Below are 23,765 nucleotides of genomic sequence, written 5' to 3'. Positions count from 1 at the left end.
TTTTTTTCTGGATACTCTCACCAGACATCATTAAAATAATGCAAAACTCAAAGCTTTTAGGAAGCTAGTACTACCTACTCCTTCACAAAGTAGAATACCTTCTACAGCAGGGAATACAGTAAAGTTTCTTCCATGTATTTTCCTCCACTAAAGGGAGACTCCTCTATTCACAAACATTGCAAATCTGGCTTATTCCTCAGCTCCTATCTTAGGGAAACAGCCTCAGCTGCTTACAGCATGCTCCCTTTCCAAGCAAGTCTGCAGGGACTGGCAGTTTTCATCGACAAAAGCCAACATAATGTTTCTCAGGTCACCCTCAAAGTTGCTGTTTTTTCTTCAACTGGTCCATAAAAGCCTAAAATATCCCACTCTGGACAGGGCCAACCCTTTTTGACTTTGTTTTTAACTCCTTTGAAGCTGCATGTCTAAAGGCTGCCTTATCTGCATTATTGTTTTGCCTTTCTCACTCAAGTACTTCTAACATCCTCTTAAAAGCCTCTTTGGCTTTAACTCCATCTTCTCACAAACAGCCATGAGGAATTCAAGAAGGAAACCAAATGGCATAAGAGCCATAAAAAGAGACAGACATTTTCCCAGTTTGTATTACAGTAGTGCTACTTGGCAAGGTTATCCAGGATTCCTTTTTTCTCCCTAATGCAACAACAGAAGACTGCTGACAAAAAAAGAAAGCAATGACTAAATACACAGGGCTGATTGGAAAGGTTCTTTTCCCCCAGATGTCTGCCCCCTTCAGAAACTATGTCAGGATGGTGAAAATGTTCTTAGTTTGTCTATGGCTTGGTGCCCAAAATGTAGCTGAAAGTACCATGCTGCAGCTCCAGGGCTGAGGGGATTGAAAAGTAAGTAGAGAAGCAATACAAGGGAATACCATGTTCCTTGACTAATTACCACTCACACCAGAGAGACCTTCCAGACCAGTTGAGACAAAGGCAAAGCACTGCGAGGAAGCTGGTAGCAACACTGTCAAAGCTTTTGGTTGTGTCAGGGACTGCTCTTGCCAGTTTAAGCAACATGTCATTAAGTGAGAAGACACAAACAGAGAGTTCAAGTATGTATTTGCACGTTTGTGCCCATGTTCTCTATAAAATAGTGTGTGCACCCACACAAAACATACTCTTGAGCCAAATAACATTACCAGGGAGAGAGGAGATGGAGATTGAAGGTCGCCTCTGGAATGCTGCTGAGACAGGTTTCTTCTCTGGAAAGTGAACTGCAGAATCTGCTTTCTCACTTGGTGCACTGGACACAGAGGGCCTGCAAAAAGACACACTGCATAGCATGAGGCACTGAACAGTAATTGCAGTCTGTCTTCAGTGAGTATGCTGACAAGTCTCTTGTGTTGTTAGCCTCCAAGAGACAAAACCTCATCAGCTGCAGAAGTGAATAACACTAAAGTGAGGTGACAGCTAGGTAACTCTCCTTGTAACCATGGCAGCCAACATCACAAACCCTGGAGAAAGGAAGGGTTTTTCAAGACAGAGTCACCATAAATCTAAGCATCAAATCATTGTGCTCCTCCTGAGCTAATTCACTAGATGGTACTCTAGCTCCCTCCTGTTCTTTCTCTACATAACCCTTAACTTTTTCCAGGTCAGGGCTTCAAATTCACTTACATTAAGTGACTGCACTACCTCCCAGTTTGATAGCAACTAGAGAGTGAAGATTGGGGGTTTGTGATGTTTATTTGGTTATTGCAGTTGCTGGGTTTCAACCCTACCCCCAGAGAGTAGTTATTTTACTTTATGTTCCCTTGCTGATATGGAAGGGAACATGTAGCAGGATATGAGAAGATTACTGCTGCCACAGAGAACACTTTCAGTTCTGTGTGTTGAAGGAATAACCTATTTCTCACTTACCTCTCCTCAAGCAGTGCTGTGCGTGCTAAGTGAGCCCTGAAAACGGACTGGATGAATGTTACAATCTCATCTTTCTCCTTGCAATCAGATGACAAATTCGAGGAATTTGATGTGGAAGACATAAAGGAGCTCTGCAAAGAAATCAGATTAAAGAAAACTGACCTTTTACAGACTGCACGGAAGCTTGACAGAAGCTTTCATAATCTTACTGCTGATTGTGACAGTGGTAGTACAGCAAACATTTCCAGCTTTTGGGTTGCAGTCTTTAAGGTTCTATAAGACTAAATCAGCAGGAAATGCAAATTTGATCATCATACAAGCTTTGAAGCATCTGTATTCAATTAACAAAAGGGCAGACACCTGCAAGGAAAACTCATTTCTCTTTCAGGAAGGAAACCTTTTGAAGTCAAAGGAGGTAAGGCAGCCCTCACAATGGATCTATCTGCTGCTTTTACTAAGCAAAAGTATTTGGTCCTACTACACTGGGCCAGTTCAGGGAAATGTGATGTGATGGACAACCAGATGGAGAGCTACAAATTAACTTCAGCCTGCTGAGGGTGCAAATAATGCTTACAGAAGTTTGCAAATGATTTACAGAAACTAGATGTTCAATTGTTAAGGAAATTTTATTCATATTCAGAACTGAGCAATCTGGAGAGAGTTTGATGTGCCAGAGGACACTACATGTCACTGGCTGAGCTAGCTGCATGAAAGACTCCCTTCACTTTTCAATCCGAAGAGGCAGAATGATTCCACAGCGAACACTGAAGAGCAAGCAGAGTTTCAATGGCACTCCAAATTAAAGGGCATGTTATTAGGTAATGGGAGGACCAGAAAAGAAGGGACCTAGATACAGTTCTTAACACAGAGGAGTTCTAGCTTGACTTTTAAGAACTGGGAACTAAAGAAGATGGGAAGGGAGGCTAGGGAATGAGCTTGCTATCTTTCTGGAATTACAGTGGTGCCACCAACGAGTGAATTAAAACATCACCAGGTGATTCAGAGAATGAAGTCTGGAAGACAGGTTGGACTTGATGACCTTTGAGGTCTCTTCCAACCTTGGTGATTCTGTGCAGTACTTCACACTGGAAACTAAACATAATGGGGTGCCCTCTTGCCCCAGCAATTACCTTGTTGTCTGATTTTGCATCACACGTCCTGTTAGTCTGTAACAGTTTCTGTCGAGCTAAATGTCCTCTGAAAGCTGCCTGGAGCATAACAGCTGCCTAGGGTGGGAAAAAATAAATAGATGTTCAGCCCTGTGAAAGATGGCAGTCAAATCAAAACAAGAGTCCACAGGGACAAAGCACATGGGGAAAATAACTTTTCCCTGTGCAATGGGAACTCTTTGATGTCTTGACATTTCCTTATGCATAAGGGATACACACATCCCCATTACATCACAGGTACCCTGCTGCAATCCAGAGAATCCCCAGCCTGTGACAACCTATAGACATACATTCAATCTGGGAGGCGTTCCTCATTGATCTCATCAACTGCAGTTAAGTTCTAGCTGCCAGCACTAGCTTACACTTCACAAACAGAGCATGATGCTCCCATTCCCATATTAGATCATAGCAGGCTCTGTGCTGCTCTGGTACAATCAGACATCAAGCCAAGCCTGGCAGACCATTGTGGTGATTATGCTGAACCTAAGTCTTTCCTCTCTGCTCAGATTTTATTGGGTTCTCTCCAGCAGAAAGCATCTAGATACAAAACAGAACACAGTTTGCATTTGTTCTAGTTTCCTCAAGATAACATTTTTCATCTTCTGGAAAACAACAAACTTACAATGCCACATTGTGCTATTTGAAAAAAACAACCCAAACACCCAGCTTAGGAAAAGCCTCTGTGCCAAATGTTTAGCCAAAAGAGACAAGTTTGTCAAAGAGTTAATGTCTTCGTAATACTTAGAGACATTTCTTCTTAGCAAACCTTCATACTCCTACTTCACATCTTCCTGAAAACTTATTATTGTGACAATGAAAGCATTATTAGAATTACCTAATGCCCAGGTGGCCAAGAAGGCCAAGGGCATCCTGGCCTGGATCAGGAACAGTGTGACCAGCAGGATCAGGGAGGTCATTGTGCCCCTGTACTCAGCGCTTGCTAGGCCACACCTTGAGTCCTGTGTCCAGTTCTGGGCCCCTCAGTTTAGGAGGGCAAGAGGAGGGCAAGAAAGCTGGTGAGGAGTTTGGAGCACAAGCCCTATGAGGAGAGGCTGAGGGAGCTGGGGTTGCTTAGCCTGGAGAAGAGGAGGCTCAGGGGAGACCTTATTGCTGTCTACAACTACCTGAAGGGAGGTTGTAGCCAGATGGGGACTGGTCTCTTCTCCCAGGCAACCAGCACAAGAGGACACAGTCTCAAGCTGTGCCAGGGGAGGATTAAGCTGGATGTTAGGAAGAAATTCTTCATAGAGACAGTGATTGCCCATTGGAATGTGCTGCCTGGGGAGGTGGTGGAGTCACCATCACTGGAGGTGTTTAGGAAGAGACTTGATGGGGTGCTTGGTGCCATGGTTTAGTTGATTAGATAATATTGGATGATAGGTTGGACACGATGATCTCGAAGGTCTCTTCCAACCTGGTTTATTCTATTCTATTCTGTCTATATCAAGTGTTGTTCAATTTTCAGTATGGTTCACCTTGCAGGAGGTAGGAAGAACAGAAAATTTGAGACCAAAAGGGTCTTTGACCATGAGCTGGCCTGAAGAACAGACACCATCTCGGTACACCAGTTCATGTCACAATAAAATCTCTTTCAAAGAGCTACTTGTTTGTGCTTTGATGCAAAATAAATCTTTTGCTGTTTTGTTGGCCATCAGAAACACACTCACCTCATCCAGAGCAATTTCTTCTTTCTGAAATGAAAAATACCTAAGTTAATGCCACAAATAAATACAAGTCATCTAAGAAATACTTCCCAAATTACTCCCCAACAATGAAAACACAGAGAAATGCCTTCCCCACTTCCTCCTGAAGACTCAAACAACAAACTTAAGAAGAATAAAGAAAGCTTTTTATCTATAAATGTGTGGGTAGTTCTTTTGTCTTTTAGTTCCTAAGAAGCACTCACAAGGCTCATCTCATCGCATATGTCCTACACATGGAAGAAAGCAGCATTATATTGTTTCTTACAGAACAACACTTCAGGTTAATGCTTTGTTCTAGGTAATTTTGTCTTGGCTGAGGGTAACTCAATAAATTCAACTTCTTGTATTGTTGGGAGGATTTCTGGAAGGGGAATTTAACATCAGTCATAGAATAGAACAGAACAGATCAGACCAGGTTGGAAGAGACCTTCAAGATCATCGTGTCCAACCACTCATCCAACACCACCCAACCAACTAAACCATGGCACCAAGCACCCTATCAAGTCTCCTCCTGAACACCTCCAGTGATGGTGACTCCACCACCTCCTCAGGCAGCCCATTCCAAGGGGCAATCACTCTCTCTGTGTAAAACTTCCTCCTAACCTCCAGCCTAAATCTCCCCTGGCACAGCCTGAGACTGTGTCCTCTTGTTCTGGTACTGGTTGCCTGGGAGAAGAGACCAACCTCTGCCTGTCTACAACCCCCCTTCAGGTAGTTGTAGAGAGCAATAAGGTCACCCCTGAGTCTCCTCTTTATACTCAAATGAAGCAGCAGCACTGCCACAGCCACTGCTATACTTGCCTTGGTTTTCATAGTTTCATAGTTTCATAGTTTCATTCAGGGTTGGAAGGGACCACAAGGATCATCTAGTTCCAACCCCCCTGCCATGGGCAGGGACACCCCACACTAGATCAGGCTGGACAGAGCCTCATCCAGCCTGCTCTTAAACACCCCCAGGGACGGGGCCTCGACCACCTCCCTGGACAACCCATTCCAGGGTTTCACCACTCTCATGGTGAAGAACCTCCTCCTCACATCCAGCCTGAATCTCCCCACCTCCAGCTTCATTCCATTCCCCCTAGTCCTATCACTACCTGATATCCTGAGAAGTCCTTCCCCTGCCTTCCTGTAGGCCCCCTTCAGATACTGGAAGGCCACAATTAGGTCACCTCGGAGCCTTCTCTTCTGCAGACTGTACAGCCCCAACTCCTTCAGTCTGTCCTCATAGGAGAGGTGCTCCAGCCCTCTGATCATCCTTGTGGCCCTTCTCTGGACACGTTCCAGCACCTCCACATCCCTCTTGTAATAGGGGCTCCAGAACTGGACACAGTACTCCAGGTGGGGTCTCACCAGGGCTGAGTAGAGGGGGAGGATCACCTCCCTCGACCTGCTAGCCACACTTCTCCTGATGCAGCCCAGGATCTGATTGGCTTTGCAGGCTGCAAGTGCACACTGAGAGCTCATGTTGAGCTTTTTGTCCACCAGCACCCCCAAGTCTCTCTCCTCAGGGCTATCCTCCAGCCAGTCACTGCCCAGCCTGTATTTGTGCCTGGGATTGCCTCGACCCAGATGCAGGACCCTGCACTTGCTCTTATTGAACTTCATGAGGTTGGCCTGTGCCCACCTCTCCAGCCTGTCAAGGTCCCTCTGGATGGCCTCCCTTCCCTCCAGCGTGTCTGCTGCACCACACAGCTTGGTGTCATCAGCAAACTTGCTGAGGGTGCACTCAATGCCACTGTCCATGTCCCCCACAAAGATGTTGAATAAGACAGGTCCCAGGACTGATCCCTGAGGGACTCCACTTGTCACTGGCCTCCACTGGGACATGGAGCCATTGACAGCCACTCTTTGGGTGCGGCCATCAAGCCAGTTCCTTATCCATCTAGTGGTCCACCCATCAAACCCATGTGTCACCAGTTTGGAGACCAGGATGTGGTGCGGGACAGTGTCGAAGGCTTTGCTCAGGTCCAGGTAAACGACATCAGTTGCTCGCCCCTCATCTATTAATTTTGTCACCTGCTCATAGAAGGCCACCAGGTTGGTCAGGCAGGATTTGCCCTTGGCAAAGCCATGCTGACTGTTCCCAATCACCTCTTCACTATTCTTTTGAGCGAGTAGTGACTCCAGGAGGATCTGTTCCATGATCTTTCCAGGCACAGAGGTGAGACTGACTGGCCTGTAGTTCCCTGGTTCCTCCTTCTTGCCCTTTTTGAAGATGGGGGCAATGTTTCCCCTTTTCCAGTCTGTGGGGACTTCACCAGACTGCCAGGACTTTTGAAATATAATAGAGAGGGGTTTAGCAACCTCATCTGCCAGTTCTCTCAGCACCCGTGGGTGTAACCCGTCGGGTCCCATGGACTTGAACACTTTCAGGTTCTTCAGATGATCACGAACCTGATCTGCACTTACAATGGGCAGTTCTTCCTCCCTGTCCCTGGCTTTGACTTCCATAACATCAGGAGTGTGGCTAGAGGCCCTTGCAGTGAAGACTGAGGTAAAGAAGTTATTAAGTACCTCAGCCTTTTCCTCATCACAGGTGACCATGTCACCATTTTCCTTTCTGAGGGGGCCCACACCTTCCCTAGTCTTCTTCTTCCCATTAATATACCTGTAAAAGTTCTTAGTATTCCCTTTAATCTCCCTGGCTAGATTCAACTCAAACTCTGCTTTGGCTTTCCTGACCAGGACTCTTGCTGCTCGGGCAGCTTCCTTGTATTCCCCCTGTTCTACCTGTCCTTCCCTCCACTTCCTGTACAGTTTCCTTTTAAGTAATAGTGTGTCCAGTAGCTCCTTGCCCATCCAGGCAGGCCTCCTAGCATTCTTACCTGCTTTTCTCTTTGTTGGTACACAGAGCTCCTGGACACAGAGGAGGTGGTCCTTGAATACTGACCAGCTGTCCTGGGTCCCTCTTCCCTCCAGGGCTTTGTCCCATGACACTTTGGCTAGCAGATCCCTGAAGCGATCAAAATCTGCATGCCTAAAGTCTAGGGTCATGAGCTTGGAATACTTCCTCCTGATTGCCCTGAGGATGTTAAATTCAACTGCTTCATGGTCACTGCAGCCAAGGCCGTCTATGAGCCTCACATTGCTTACCAGCCCTTCCCTGTTGGTGAGAACAAGGTCCAGCATAGCACCATTTCTTGTTGGTTCCTCCACCATTTGGAGGAGGAAGTTGTCTTCTATGCAGTCCAGGAACATCCTGGATTGCTGGTGCCTTGCTGTGTTGTCCCTCCAGCAGATGTCCGGGTGGTTGAAATCACCCATGAGGACCAGCGCTTGTGACCTGGAAGCTGCTTCTATTTGCCTATGGAGGGCCTCATCTGCTTGGATCTGCTGGTCAGGTGGCCTGTAGGAGACCCCCACAGTAATATCTTCTTCCCCTGTCCTGCCTTTAATTTTGACCCATACACTCTCAACTAGCTTATCATCCCTCCCCAGTTGGAGCTCCACTGATTCCAACTGGCTATTGACATAGAGGGCAACACCTCCTCCTCTCCTTCCCTGCCTATCCTTCCTAAAGAGTTTATACCCATCTATGCCTACATCCCAGTCATGGGATTCATCCCACCAAGTTTCAGTAACAGCCACTATGTCGTGGCATCCCAGCAGCACAGTGGCCCTTAACTCATCCTGTTTGTTGCCCAAGCTGCACGCATTCGCATAGAAGCACTTCAGCTGGGTTGGCCCTGTCCTCCTCTTGTGCCAAATCCCCTCGGTTTCCACAGAATGTCCTGGTGGATCATTCGTGGCTTGCCTCAGGGTAGCAAGTTGAGAGCCCTTACCAGCTCTCCTTCTCTCTCCTGCTGGTGAGCTGCCCCTCTGTTTGTCACCAGCCAGCAGGAGACTATTAACCCCTTCCCCCTTCAAATCTAGTTTAAAGCCCTATCAATGAGCCCTGCCAATTCCTGCCCCAGGATTCTTATTCCACTCTGGGACAAGTGTGTCCCATGAGTTGTTTTCAGCTCAGGTGCCTTGAAAACCAGTCCATGATTGTGGAACCCAAGTCAGAAAGCAGCTATCTCACAACAGAAAGGGTTCTAGGAGGCTAAGGAAAAAGAAGCAGCAGTAGGACTTGAAATAAGTGGAAAAGACGACAGCAGTAAGAAATCATACTGGGAAACGCTGCTGCAGTTCCTGGTGCCTGGAAGCAAGTTACTGCAGATGCTAAAACAAGCAAGATTCAGAGGAAGATGTCCTCACTGTTCCTGGTCAGAGAATCTCACCTTCTTTTGGTACATCTTCCACTGCTTCTGGATGACTTTGGCTGCTTGCTGCTTCCTGTGATCTTCATTGTCTCTAACTGGGCAGACTGGCAAAGACTGCAAAGGAGAATCTTTAGTACACTGACTGAAGTCACAAGTTAGAATTCAATGAGGGGAACAGGTTAAAATGACTCAAAGAACAGCACCAGATTTATTAAATGTTGATCCTGCCTGCAGGGTGGAAGCAAGTTAGAGGAAACTCATAGTTCTGAATACTGCTCATGTTCAAACTCACCATCTAGATGACTGTTACAGTAAAACCCATTCCTGTGTCCACTTTAGAAAGGTTTTCATTTACACATACTTCTGTTTTTCTATGCATTGCTACAGCAACAAGGGCTCCAACAGTAGAACCCACTGCTTTGTTATCAGAAGGGGTCTGAATGTCATCAACAGACAGAGGACAAATCTCAGGATCCCTGATTTTGCAATTCCTTTCCAGGAAAGACTTGTATTAATTAAGTGGGGAGCTCTCTCACGTCTCATCCTGACAACTGTGGCCCCATAACCATCTTGTTTAAGCTTACTCATGAGTTGGCCATCCTATGATGCTGGCAAGAGGGAGAGCTTGTGTAAGATTGAAGAGGGGAGTTACACCAACTTCAAGAAATCCATTAGAGGCAAAAGAAAGAAACCAAGAATAAAGCAAGATTTTGCTCCAGTTATTTCTCCTGAGGTGTGGTTGTATATTCCACCTCTCACCACATGATCCTTTCAATCCCTAATTAGCCCCTATTAATTGTCATACCCCACCTGCCAAGCAAAAGTTCACTGCAGTTTCAATAAGACAAATTTTCATTTGTTGGTGTAAAATTCCAAGGAAAGGAACAAGAAATTTCACAGACTCTGAAAATAACCCTCTTGATGTTATGAAAAGGGTTTATTTATAACCTAAAAACATTGAGTTACAGGCTTAAGTTTAGCAAGTGGATCATGTTAGATTAAAAATGACAACCTACTATTAAAATGAAAAATTGGTAGGAACTTAGTGATAATTACAAACAATGGGAACATTTCAATAAATGGATGGTGACTTGCCAAGAATATATATAGTCTGCAGAGGGGAAAAAGGAGCTGTTTGTTGGCTGGTTTTAAAGACTCAAGTTATTTGGTATTCAAAATACCATCCAGCATCCATCAGTTTATAAAACATGAAAAAGAACCCAAAGAATTTCACAGTATATAGAAAACCCCCAGCACCCTCTTGAGCCAGGGGATATTTTAATTCATTTTTTTAGTTACCTGTATTTCAAGGTCTATTTAAGTACAAATGACCAAAACCCCCAGTAAAAGTTTTCAACTGGTTTTCAGTTAAATGACACTAACATGAATAGAATGAAGTTGGAGGTGGGGAGATTCAGGCTGGATGTGAGGAGGAAGTTCTTCCCCATGAGAATGGTGAAGCCCTGGGAATGGGTTGTCCAGGAAGGTGGTTGGGGTGCCGTCCCCGGAGGTGTTTAAGACCAGGCTGGATGAGGCTCTGGCCAGCCTGATCTAGTGTGGGGTGTCCCTGTCCATGGCAGGGGGGCTGGAAATAGATGATCCTTGTGGTCCCTTCCAACCCTGACTGATACTATGATCACACAGACTCTAAAAGAACAGCTGTCAGTGCCCATTCGTCTCTACTGGCCAGTTAGAACATTTGGCAGTGGGATGTAAGATGGCCAAGTTAAAGTTCACTCATATTTCACACAAAAAAACCACCCCAAACTGATTACAGAACCCATTTAAGACTCTCCAGTATTAACAGATGCATAAATAGTTATTAGATCCTGGAAAATCCAGAAAAAAAGAGGTTAAATAGAATAGACCAGGTTGGAAGAGACCTTCAAGATCATCACATCCAACCCATCAACCAATCCAACCCACCTAAACAACTAAACCATGGCACCAAGAACCCCATCAAGTCTCCTCCTGAACACCTCCAATGAGGGTGACTCCACCACCTCCCTGGGCAGCCCATTCCAATGGGCAATCACTCTCTCTGTGTAAAACTTCCTCCTAACCTCCAGCCTAAATCTCCCCTGGCACAGCCTGAGACTGTCTCCTCTTGTTCTGGTACTGGCTGCCTGGGAGGATGTCTCAACTCTAAGGATGTCTCAACTCTAGAAAAAGAGGGGATAAGAGTTTATTCTATTGCACTGGCATCTTACCTAGGTCTTTACTCAAGTATTGTGCCCCATCAGCAATGGAATTAAAGACAACCTAACTTTTCCTGATGATTAGTGCTTTGCATCCTGTAAACCAGCCCATGAAAGAGTACCCTATTTTTCATCCAAACATAAAATATGAATAGTTTCTAACTAACTGTGCCCCTATTGATAATTTGTCCAGCATAAAAAACCCCCAAACAATTGAAAAGGTTTTTTTTTTTGACTTTTGCCAGTCTGGCAGTGAGCAACTGTGTCTCTAACTCTCCACTCCTACAAGCCTCCCCCTCCCTCTACAAACCTGGACTGAAATTAACTAATGTTAGAGTTAAGGTTCAAAGAGAGGCACAAATGTTTGTGTGTTTGGGCGTTGTTTGTTTGTTTAGGTAAAGCAAAAAACCCAAACACTTAGTGCAGGCTTCTTGCAACATTCCACTGATTAAGAAAAACACACTGGTGAGGCACATCATCACTAAGAAAAGCTAAAAAAAACCCACCCCAAGTTGCAGTGGTAATTACTGAAGCAGCTTATCAACAAATGCTGGGAATTAACCATCATTCAGCATCTCTGAAAAGAGACAACTAGCAGCTATTTAGACTATCAGCTCAATTAGCTATATATTAGTTAGATGCGAGAGACAAACACCCAACCCAACCAACAGTAGTAATAAAAGAAACCCAAAAGCAACAGCAATAAAAAAACCCTCACAAAACACCCATGTGTTTGTACCTTAGTAATCTCTTCTATTGTATCTTCTGCCATTTGTCTCTTCTCTTCCTCCAATTCTGACTCCAATTTCCCCACTTCCTGTGTCATGTTCTGAATTTCCTCACTGTAGTTGGAGGAAAAGAGAAGGTATTTCTAACTAGAAATTGTCTGTTGCCCCTGCTTTGAAAATGCTGAGCCTCTTTCATACAATTTGGTTGCTTTGGGTTGGTTGGGGGTTTTTTGAGGCCAATGTGGGATACTGCTCAGGACAATCTGATCCATATTCTCACAGTAACAGACATGTAACACCAACTCTTAAGTTCAGACACGACAGCCCTACATGAAAATTAAAAAGTCCCAAGGTTACAATACTATTCTTGACACTATTAATATTCCATCTAGAGCTGCTACAGTTTCACATTTGTTGAAGTTTTTTCTTACAAATCAATAATGATACATCTTTCTTTTCTTTGCCACCCTTGCACAGGATGATTACCCACAGTTACACAGAACACATGAAGTGGAATGACATTGGCAATGGTCTAGAAGCATAGGCCAAGATAAAGAGACTAGAGAAAATACATCTCCCAGCCCAACATGGCAGCTTTCTTTTCCCACTTATCTTCTTATTCTTGATTACAATTCTTATTTTTACTACATTAGTCTTCTGCCTCCTCTACCACCCTACAGAATTCTTCCTCTAACAACTTACTCAATTTCCTCCAAAACAGTTCTGCTTAAACTAATTCCCAACTTCCTGCAAGGATTTTGAGCCATTTCAGTAGAGAATTACACTTTAAACGGTACCTTTTGGCTCTGAAAGGGTCTAGTAATACAAAATGCAGTACCTTGAAGTCTGCTGTTCTGTAGTCTCTTCTCTCATTTTATTCTGCCACTTCTGCAGCTCCAGCTCCACTTCTGCCTTAGCCTGCAGTAACTGCTTGATATTTAACCTACAAAGGTAGAAGGAAATTTGTGCCATACTTCAACATTCCTATTTCAACAAGGTAGGATTTTTGTTGTTTAAACTTCCAAAACAAAACAGATTCTCATATTCCTAAACTGCCTAGCTGTTTGATTTCTTCCTTTCATAAAGCACAAAACGCAAGCACACATTGTTCAAAAGCAAAAAGCCTCTCTGCATGCTCTCACTATGTATTCTTGTTCAGAGTCAAGCTGACCCAGGAGGCAGAGTGTCTTATCAACAATTTGTCGCTGTGTGCACAGCTCTGCTGGTGACAGGATTAACCTGCCTGCCCTTGTGCACTGACACACCAAACGAGCCCAAGCCATAATGGCAAAGCAATTGCTTAACGAGGAGAAAAGAAGACACAATGCACCACATAGCAGAAGGCAGGCTGGAATGGGGAAAGTGGCAGAGCAGGGCAGAAACCTGTTGCAAACCAGGGCATATTTTTAACAATAAAATACATGTAAGCAAGAAGCATTGCATCAAGTGACATATAACCCTTTAAAAGCTACAATATGAAAAAAAGAGTCTTGGAAAATGTGTTAGGAACCAGCAGAAATCCTCATTTTCCATCCTCTTGCTATTTTCTGGTGTGTAATTTTACCAGGCTAGTAAGACTAGAAGAAGCTTTTGAAATAAAAGCTGAAGGGACCCTCAAAATTTTATTGCTGAACATGTGCACGAATGATGACATCATTTCATAGTGTGACAGGACATAAATCACACTTCCAAAAGAACAACATCTCAGACAAGAGTTGCACTTACTCTTTATTGAGAAGGAGATTTTGAAGTGCCTTCTTATCACTCTTCAGTTTCTTCACTAGGCCTCGGAGGCGACAGCATTCCTCAGCGTGGTCTAGCTGTGGAGAAGCTGAATGCTCCTGGTCTACAGAAGGTGAAGATGACACAGCAAGTAACTGTGATGACTCACTATCTGCTGATGACACCATGGTGCTCTCCATGGCACTTACTTTCTGAAGAGGATAAATTTACAGAAAAAAAAAATACAAAAGAAAAAAGAAAACTAAAGTTAGCATAGAAAGATTTTATTCAGGCCATGAGAAAAGATCAAGAGGGATTTAACTCGAGAATGTGCTTCTATATGCAATGAGAGAAGAACAGAAGGGATGAAGAGCACATGGTACAGACATAAGTCTACTTGTATGAGCCAGAATACACATGGCTGATCCCTGAAGGACTACAAGCCATGAGCACAAGCCAGTGGTTCTGCATTTCCCTCTCAAAGACAGGCCACATGATTATGATCACTTACTTTTTCTAGCTCTGAAATCCGCCTCACCAGCCTCTGTCTGCTCCACTCACTGTAATCTAAAATCAACAACAAAAAAGTGCTTAAAATGGGAAACTATCAGTGAGTCAACACTCTTCTTGGTTTTTGAAACCTGTCTATATAAAAAGACCACCTGAAGACCTCTGAAGGCCAACTTTAAATATGTAGCAATGAAAAATCAACAATGTCTTAACATACGCTCAGAAGTCAATACAAACCACATTCACCAGTTTTCAACAACTGAAAAGCAGGTTTCCAGCAGAATGTTAACCCTTCAAGTGATTCAGGTCCAAAACTCTCAGGGATAATAGTAAAAGATACAGCACATCCAGGAGCCAGAGCAAGACTCCTGTAAGAAACTTCTCATTCCAACATTTGCCCTTAATGAATCTTCACTTTTGTAAGAACTCCCTTATTTCCACCATTGTAAGGCCCTGCTCTCAAACACATCTTTCAAATGCACCTAAATCCCTTGCCCCATGTTCACCAGCCTCTCAGCACATACTTTTTGTTTTACTGGAAGGAGGAGAATTGCTCAGTACATGATCTAGGTCTTCTTTCAGTCTCCGATTCTCAGTCTGCAGTTCCTTGATGCTCCTGGACAATCTCAGGACAGAAGCATTCAGTGCCTTCAGTCGTTTTTGGGTGTCTCTGCCCTCTGTGCTTGGGAAAAGGGTCAAAACCAGAAAGTGAATTTAAAAGCACAGAATAAAGTAGCAGCATTAAAAAGAGCAGAACAGCTTCACTCATTAAACCAGCTGCCTATGTTAACTGTGTCAGCTCCCTCTCAATAGGATTTCTGACCATTTTCAACTTGAAGAGTTCCCTAGTCTTTTGGGGAACAAAAACATGCAAAGGCCATCTTGACCAACACTGTCACTGCCCTAATTTGTGGCAATGAAGAAGACACTCTGAAACTTTTACTTCCTCCCTGTTTCACTAAGGCACAAACAAGGGTGCTGGTACAAGGTTTACTCACTTAGTTGTCTATTTGTGTTGTTAACCAATCTTATAATGATTTAGCAGCAGTCTTCAGACCACTGCTTTACAAACACTCATCTTCAGCCAATTAAAAGACTCCTCCAAAAACTGTTCATCAAGCAAAGCTATGCTGCATGCTCTGAATTTAGTTCTTTCACTTAAGAAACAGATTGAAATTGGAAGAGAGAAGGCTGCTATACATAGATGGAGTAATTCTCCAACAAATCCAGTACACAAGTGTATTTTCAGATAGCTGTGAATGCTGCTTCAGTGTAGAAGAAACTATTCCTGTGAAAGTAAACCCCAGAGAAATGTGTTTCTTCATTTAAGGTACATTTCAATCAATGAGAGACTTGAAACAGATTTGAAGAGTACAGCTAACATTGGTGTGATGGGAATAAAAGCTGTCAGAAAAGGAAAGCCTGCTATGCCTTAAGACTGTTTAAATTTATTACAGAGATTTTGCCTTGTTAAATTGGCTAATGAAGGGGGAAGAAATCTCAGCTTCTAGATGCACAAGGTTGCAGAGTTTGTTCACAAAACAGAGCTCTAGTGAGATGAAATACTTGTTCTTTAGCCCTATGGGAAAATTCTTAGGAACTTGCTTTTGGAAACAAAGGTCTGAAGTAACTGACAGACCTACTTTTGGACAAAAGCCACTGCTAGTGACAATCACAGCACAGTTTGTGAAGGAATCTTGCGTCCCATCTACTGGAATAATTACAAGATAAAGGGGGAGACAGTCTACAATTAACATATGAGTGTGAAAAGCCAAATCTAATCTACCTTTTGGAAACTAACACGAAATGAAGCCATAAAACCAAACAAATAAGGCTGCCCAGATGTCATCCATATAGCTGTCCCAGGCAGGAGGGAAAAAAAAGCACAACCAAAACTATGATACAGCAACAAAAATGGGAAGTGACAGAAGTGATAGAAATCATAATCGTATCACTGAGGGCCATTATTTGAGGTTCATCAAAAGCTGAATGAAAGAGCTGCACAAAGCATTCTGAGGACTTGAAAGGTTGCCTAGTTTCTCACTACTGTTGGATACTACAGATTCACATATAAATAACCGTGTTTCAGTAATAACACTGAAAAAAGAGGAGCTAAATGCCATTCACTTCAGCCAGAAATAATGCAGACAAGCATCGTGAAAGAAACACTCTCCTACAATGCTTTCTATGTGCCAGCGTCCTGACCTTCAACATCATTTATTATTTCAGTGCTCAGCCTCTCCAGAAGAGACTGACAGTCACATAATAGAGAGAGACTGCCCTGACCACTGCTTTTTGAAGCGATGAATAAACCAGCACAAGGAAGAGACCTGATGACTCATTTTCACCTGTGAATAAATGAGTTGTGATGGCTCACAGCCTGGAGAGGCTGGACACTGCCTGCCTGAGCCAAGAGAGAGACTTTTAGGTTTTTGATTTTTCAAACATTGGCAAAAATTGCAGTTTTCAATACATAAGAGACAGTGAACTAGGGAAGCACAACTACTATACATAACAACCCATACAGATGTCTAATGTGCTTCTATCCATCTAAATAATGATGCCCCAAATTAAGAGTTGCCTGCACTTAACACTAGGAAGGCAAGCATATTCTCAACTGGCATGGTTACAAATTCTCCTATCCCAAAAGGCTACTACCCTCTTGGCTCACATTAACACTTACTTGCATAGATGCTTTTGACTTGCCCTCTTACTGGAGCTTTGTCCCTTTTGCTTTGATTTTTATTTTCTCTGTAGACCATTCACCCTCACTACCATGTATGTGCCTGCACTCTAGTGCCAAGCACTAGTACAAGCTTCTCTGACAGTGTCTCACTAGTGCCACTCATTGGTGTCTCACCAAATCTACCCTGACCTGCAGATCTGTGACACAGGAAAATGTTGACTTCAAAATACCTTCTTTGCAGCATATACCCTAGGGCAAGATGCAGAACTGACTCAGGAGCAAAATGCCAAGCTTTTAGTCAGTTTGTTTCTATCACCAGTGATGTCAAAATGTGTGACTGTGGAGGAAGATGGATTTTATTTAACAGATAAAATTTCAGAGCTCTCACATATTTGGAAAACAGATCTAGGGTTTTTTCCACATCCACAAAAATATCTACAAGGAGAAAAAAGACCAAAAACGTGACTAAGACATATGCCAAAGCTGTGAAACCAACAAGAGCAGTACCAAAAAGCAAATCCATCAGTTTAAATGACAAAAATTGTTCCTATGAAGTAGCTTTCCATCAGTTAAAGCAGTGTAAGAGTGATATATATGAGACATACATGCAAACATTTGCCTCCAAAGAATGAAACATACTTTTTCCTTACAGTCTCGGATTTTGCCAGCAGGAGTTGGAGACGATGAACCTGTGACATATAAAACGCAGACTCCATTAAGGAGCTAGCTGTGGAAGCTGACATTGTTAATGCAACATGGTTGTTAATTAAGTGAAAATCAGAACAAGACCCTTGTAGTCTTGTTACTACTGCAGAGGAAATGATGCCATCACCAAAAAATCAGGCTACTGTCGTACTGGCTTTCATCCAGATACTACGCAGACATGTACACTTTATTTCCCCATTCTTGTTAACACACTGAGGAAAAGTTTGCTAGTACATATAGTTGGAGTTATGAGAATACCTATGAACATCTGATTCCCATGACAGGCACTGCTAAGCTGTGGGGAATCTAACTAAAATATTCCATTTATACTTTGACTCAACAGCTAAACAACTTCCTCTCCTGTATGCACACTGCAGGACCTGTCAGATGTACCTCTTCAGAGTAGGCTTCTATAGCTGTCCTCATTTCTTCCAAATTAGTGGTCTTCATGTCTGCCTGAAATTTGCTGAAAATACAAAATATATATCTATAAAAAAAATTCATTCTTTCAGACAGCAAAAACATTGCAATACCTGTTGGTTTAGTTTCTGGGTAGGTGGTTTATAGTTGCTAATATGATCTCAGTTCACTGAAACCTCTTAAGGAACAGAAGAATACAGATGAAAACCAACATAGATTTCAGATTCCCTTCATGATCTTATCCAATATAAGCCTCCATATCCCCCAAAGTCATACTTAATAGTGTTGTCTTTCTCCTTGCACTGTTGTTCTAGCTTGAGAATCTTCTGCTTTAATCCACTAACCACCTACAGAAAGAACAAAGAGCTCATGAATCCTAGAATAAGCCATCTCTTCCAGAAGTTTTATTTCTCTGAAATCTTGCCCTGTGTCTTTATAAACTGTACCTAATCAGACATACTTTTTTGCTACATACTTCAGTAGTTAGCAATACATGTCTGCTACCCTGTGACAAAGGGAGCACTAATGAAATCAAATCCCTAACTTGTATCTGTGGTAACATAAGCATCTTAATATTTATATTCCATCATTAAATAAAACGACTCTGCCCATTACACTGCTAAATTAAATGCAGCAGATAATAGGGAGAATGCTTCCTGAACAGATGCAAGGTAATGATGGCTCCCTAAAGCCCAGGATCTTTATTACTGGTTTCTTATCTGACTAAAGAAGTAATGGTTAAATAAGTCCTTAATTGCTCAGCCTTTTTCACTTAATTTTATTATTTAGTTGTTTCAGCTTGGCAAGAGGAAAAAAAGGGAAAAATGAAAGCAAAAGGTAATGAAGAAACTGTTACCCATCCATTATCACTCCTCTTTTCTAACAAAGCTCGTGCCAGCTCAGAGCCCTGCAAGATAAGAGAGAAAGCAAATGACCAACCTGCCTACTTCATTCTGCTGTCAGCTCTTTACACAACTTTCAAACCGCCTCTAATTCTCATCTACAGCTTCAGTTCTGAAGTCCCTATGCCCATTGTTTTCTCTCAGCAGACTTTTACCAAGAAGGAAAAGTGACAACCACAAGGAATTAACTGAAAAATCAAGTCTTCTAACTATGACACTAAATGCTTCTCAGTCTTATGGGTTTGACAATAAGGCTTATCTTTTGCTTTCTGGTTCAGGTCTGAGCTGGACTGGGGAGCTGAGATACACAAACCACCACTCACATTCAAGCTCATCATTCCTAGGAGCCAACACAGAATTGATATCTAAAGACAAAAAGAGGACCACACTGCTCAGCACTCTTTTGCTCCTCTTTTATTCCCCCAAGAAATAGTCACCCTGGAAGGATCCAACAGTTGTTCAATCTGTTTATCCTTCCTACTGTTTTCTTCTTCTAGGCGACGCAGCTTGGTTTTCATTCGATCTCCCTCACTCTTCTGAGCTTGTATTGTCTAGAGGAGGGGAGAAAAAACATAAGCACACTCCAGAAATAGAAACACACTGAGTTTTCACATCAAAACACACTTTGATTGTCAACAATCCAAATACAATAGTCAGGATGAAGCAAAAGGAAAGAAACCAGAGATACCACCACACTGGAGAAGAGCTGAGAGATAAGGTAGGTGACAGGGCAAAGTGTAATGTTTAACAGAAAAGCCACCTTACACAAATGATCTACAACAGCCAAGACAACTGTCTATAGGTACCCCTAGTGTTCAGCATGTAGAGTCCTCATCTTCCATACAAAAGAACTAAATTCAACTGACAAATTGTTAAAATGTGATGGGTAAAAGCCAGGAGAAGAAAAACTAAAGGAGGTGAAGGGACAAAAAAACCCAAATGCAAAGAACCTTCCCAGTGTCCAACTAGGGCCATGGCTGGGGTTCAGGACTGGGTATACTTCAAAGCTTCCACATCCAGTAGTCAGAAGTATCTATCACACCATAAGAATAATGAAATTGCCTTAAATAGACAAATACAGTTTAGCCTTACATTACAAATGTCCCAGTTGTAGAAACCAAAGTACTCTGAACCCACAAGGTGTAGACATCTACAGGAGGATGGAGCTATGCTATGGCCTCCTACACAAAAATTGGACACTGTACCTTTTTCAGTTCTATAATTTCATCATACATATCTTCCTTTTCTTTGTAGTCAGGAGTTCCAGGAATATAGCCTGCAGACAGAGGTATGTAAAAATCAGCAGATCTGAAAGAGGTATTTTTAACTGACCAACCAGAAATCTTACACTTAGGGAAAAATATCTAGAACAGCACCAAACTGGAAACTAGGCTTTTGGGGTGGGCTTTTTTTGACTTTTAGATGGAAAATCAGCAAGGGAATTAATTTTAGAAATGGAGGTGAAATGGAAATGCTACTGTATGAAACTCCTGCCAGATTTTACAGCAAATTTCTCCTAACTACTTCTCCCTGGTGCTAGATTAAAATATCCATCTCGAGAAAGATACACTCTTCACAGAAGACTGCAGCCATCTCATCCCAACAAATCAATTAGTCACAAAGATTTCTAAAAGATAACCAAAATAGATGCTTCTATTTCTCCCTGTGTAGAAGTCTATCCTCTTTTAAAGTTGCAGGAAGCTGTGTATTGCCAGTAACAGCATAGGTGTCATTTTAAATGGAAGTGGGATTCTGAAGTTTACAGCTTTCCTTTAAAGAAAGGCATAACAAAAGTTTTAAATTGTGCTCTTCTTCTAAAACTCAATTGATTTCAGTATCACAACCACATGATAAAACATTTTCTAGAGAAGAAGTAAAAGGAGTCAATTACACAGAATTTCAGGCAAGCAGATGGTTTCTATCAATGGTTCCTAAACTGTGTTTTTGCAAAGTCACAATAAATTGTCTACAGCTGGCCCATTGAACCATATTATATCTGCAACGTTTTCAGCTGCAAATGCAGGGCAATTTGCAAAAAGTTCTGAAAGCTAATAGTGACTCACTGCTCACAAAAATGTGGAACCCTCTGTCTTATTCAATTTAGAGACCTCAATAGGGATCACATTTTGACACATGTATTTTAGCGCAGGCTAAGCTGAAATGGCTCTTACTATACTAAAGCCAAGCTCTTCAGCAACGTGTGTTTTCACATGGAAAAAAGATCATTAGCTTCTCTCTACCACACCATTGCAACATTTACCACTGCTAGAAGAACGGGAATGTTTTGGCTTCTTCATTCCTAGAGCTTCCTTCAAATATTCTGGAGTGCCACTGAAAATGTTAGTTTGCATAGGCCCCACATCAATATCTGATTTCAGAGGATGGCTCACTCCTGCCAACAAAAATGGAGCAAAAATGCAAAAATCAGGGATAACTGTGAATTAAATGTATAGATTTATTCTGAGTAAATGCAACCCACAGAGTTCCAGATGCTGTTAATTACTCCCTCTGTAAATTCCAATGCTCGAGATCATTCCAACCACCCAAAGAAACAGCAGTGAAATGGCTTCTTATGTAGCCTACAACCAGCTACAAATTCATTTAAGAGTTTATATGTTCAGCTGTCCACAACTTGAATTTTATCCATATAAGCAGATGAAGTTTCTCTACCAATACCTTGTTTCAGTGATCCCAGCCCCATCTGCCTGGGGTTTTTTACAGCTGCAGTCTCGAGACGTGCACTGCCTGTTCCTTGCAGAGTTTGCCAAGCTGCAGCTCTTTTAGGATGGAGTTGTGTGCTAGAGCTGTATGGAGACTCTGAAACAAAAGAAATTATCTCATCATTGCCTTAAAAAGTTTAGGCCACAACAATTCTTTCTGTCTTCAAGGTTCCCAGACAGTCCTTTTACTTAAAAAACAATCAGCAGAATTTAACAACAAACTACTTATTGGTTTATACAGAGCAATGGGACATTCACCTACAGTAAAAAAAACATGATAAGGAAAAAATCCAGTTTCAAAAAAAGTTAAGGGCACCATCTGCAAGTTTGCAGATGACACTAAACTGAGGAGTGTTGATCTGCTCAAGGGTAGGAAGGCACTACAGAGATCTGGACAGGTTAAATTAATAGGCTGAGGTCAGCGGAATACGGTTTAACAAGACCAAGTACCAGGTCCTGCACTTTGGTCACAACAACCCCAAGCAACACTACAGGCTTTGGGAAGAGTGGCTGGAAAGCAGCCTGGTAGGTGCTGGTGGACAGCCATCTGAACATGAGACAGTAGCATACCCAGGTGGCCAAGAAGGCCAACAGCATCCCAGCCTGTAATAAAACCAGTGAGTCCAGCAGGAGTAGGGAAGTGATGGTGCCCCTGTACTTGGCACTGGTGAGGCCACAGCTTGAGTACTGTGTTCAGTTCTGAGCACTGCATTGAGGTCCTGGAGCATGTCCAGAAAAGAGCAATGAGGCTGGTGAGGAGTTTGAAGGGCATCACACGAGGAACAACTGAGGGAGCTGGGGTTATTTAGTCTGGAGAAGGCTAAGGGGTGATCTCACTGCTCTCTAAAACTACCTGAAAAGAAGCTGTAGTTAGGCTGGTGTTGGTCCCTTCTCCCAGGTAACCAGCAACAGGATGAGAGGAAATGGGTTTACATTGTGGCAGGGGAGGTTTAGACTGGACATTAGGAAAAACTTCTTTACTGAGAGAGTGGCGAGGTATCAGAACAGGCTGCCCAGGGAAGGGGGAGTCACCATTCCTGGAGGTGTGCAAGAGGCATGTAGATGTGGCTCTTGAGGATATAGTTTTGTGGTCATGGTTGGACTCAAGCTTAAAGGTCTTTTCTAACCTTAGTGATTCTATGAGCCTACAAGCACCAGTGGGTAATTTTAAAGAGAACAGTAAGATATTTCAAGTCAATATTCCAATTCCTGTGTCCAACCAGCCTATCTTGCTCTGCAATAAGGGAAGCAGAAGGAAGAGCCCACAACTTCAGAACACTTACTTGGTGACTTTGGAGGCTTGTGAAAAATTTTCTTTTTTAACTTCTGGAAGAGAAAAAGAATTTTTCATGCATTTAAAATCTTCCACTCCTCAAAGATTTCATCATAGAATCTCAAAATTCACTTTGATCTCCACTTTGCATTAAGATTTTTTTTTTTTCTAAGACAGAATCTTCTGCTTAGAAAAAAACCAAATAAATAGCAGCATTAAGTATGTGCAGATCTGGCCACACCAATGGTCTGAAGTTTTATGCCACAGATAAGAAGTAGTCTATTGATGCTCAGAACACTAAGACCCTCCCCAGTAGCATTAAACACAAGTTGCAGCAAATTCAAGATGATCACAGAGTAGAGGGTGATCTGCAGAAACATTTAGCAAAAGACTTAGTCAATTCCATTACATCTCTGTAAAAGGATTACTCAGGCCTGTAACTTGATAGAACAGCAAAATTAAGGCAAACATCATTTCCAGATGGCTTTAGAAGCCAGAATTACAACTGGAATTAGAGGAGGCTTTTGAATCAAACTACACTGCAAGAACACTGTTAGTTCTCTTCTCTTGAAGAGTGTCGTATCGACCAGCAGGCATTGCACGGATGCAGTGTGTGAGAACACGCTGGGATGCCCCGGAGGGCATTCATTCACAGCACACCACCACCACAACTCACCATTTCTCTATCTGATTCACAGGTTACCACAGACAGGCTGTCCTCCCCCTGGGAAAGAGACACCAGCTGTCACATTTGCTATCAAATCATTCACTATAAAGCACATCCAGAAAAACTTACACCCTTTCAGCATCACAAGTTTGACTGCAATACATTCAAGCAGTAAATGTTGTCACCACTATTGCAAAAGCCAGCAGAATTGGCTCTAACACATTCAGTACAAGTCACTTCAGACTCAAGACAGAGACTTATGCACTTGATGCTCAATGTT

The 23,765-nt window shown here is 42.7% G+C and overlaps 1 protein-coding gene across 3 annotated transcripts in view; it reads right to left on the bottom strand.

Annotated features, from left to right (window-relative positions):
* IQCE (IQ motif containing E) overlaps positions 1 to 23,765 on the bottom strand; it is a 32,445-nt gene that overhangs the window by 7,041 nt on the left and 1,639 nt on the right. The window contains exons 2-21 of one of the 3 annotated variants that reach the window (XM_068146654.1): positions 23,495 to 23,542; positions 22,829 to 22,871; positions 21,502 to 21,642; positions 21,086 to 21,217; positions 20,031 to 20,101; positions 19,263 to 19,376; positions 18,780 to 18,830; positions 18,200 to 18,270; positions 17,897 to 17,969; positions 17,438 to 17,487; positions 14,637 to 14,794; positions 14,114 to 14,169; positions 13,606 to 13,814; positions 12,719 to 12,823; positions 11,892 to 11,994; positions 8,973 to 9,068; positions 4,714 to 4,737; positions 3,013 to 3,103; positions 1,878 to 2,010; positions 1,157 to 1,275 (exon numbers count right to left, since the gene is read on the bottom strand). In XM_068146654.1, the coding sequence (XP_068002755.1) occupies positions 1,157 to 1,275; positions 1,878 to 2,010; positions 3,013 to 3,103; positions 4,714 to 4,737; positions 8,973 to 9,068; positions 11,892 to 11,994; positions 12,719 to 12,823; positions 13,606 to 13,814; positions 14,114 to 14,169; positions 14,637 to 14,794; positions 17,438 to 17,487; positions 17,897 to 17,969; positions 18,200 to 18,270; positions 18,780 to 18,830; positions 19,263 to 19,376; positions 20,031 to 20,101; positions 21,086 to 21,217; positions 21,502 to 21,642; positions 22,829 to 22,871; positions 23,495 to 23,542 (1,888 nt within the window). Of the gene's footprint in view, positions 1 to 1,156; positions 1,276 to 1,877; positions 2,011 to 3,007; positions 3,104 to 4,713; positions 4,738 to 8,972; positions 9,069 to 11,891; positions 11,995 to 12,718; positions 12,824 to 13,605; positions 13,815 to 14,113; positions 14,170 to 14,636; positions 14,795 to 17,437; positions 17,488 to 17,896; positions 17,970 to 18,199; positions 18,271 to 18,779; positions 18,831 to 19,262; positions 19,377 to 20,030; positions 20,102 to 21,085; positions 21,218 to 21,501; positions 21,643 to 22,828; positions 22,872 to 23,494; positions 23,543 to 23,765 lie in introns of all 3 variants that reach the window. The other 2 variants (XM_068146653.1, XM_068146655.1) reach the window with 2 other exon arrangements.

The sequence above is a fragment of the Melanerpes formicivorus genome, unplaced genomic scaffold, assembly GCF_026170545.1.
Source record: "Melanerpes formicivorus ecotype bairdi unplaced genomic scaffold, bMelFor1.0.p_v2 SCAF_14, whole genome shotgun sequence".
In the NCBI taxonomy this organism is placed as follows: domain Eukaryota; kingdom Metazoa; phylum Chordata; class Aves; order Piciformes; family Picidae; genus Melanerpes; species Melanerpes formicivorus.
This window is presented reverse-complemented; position numbering and strand designations above follow the sequence as displayed.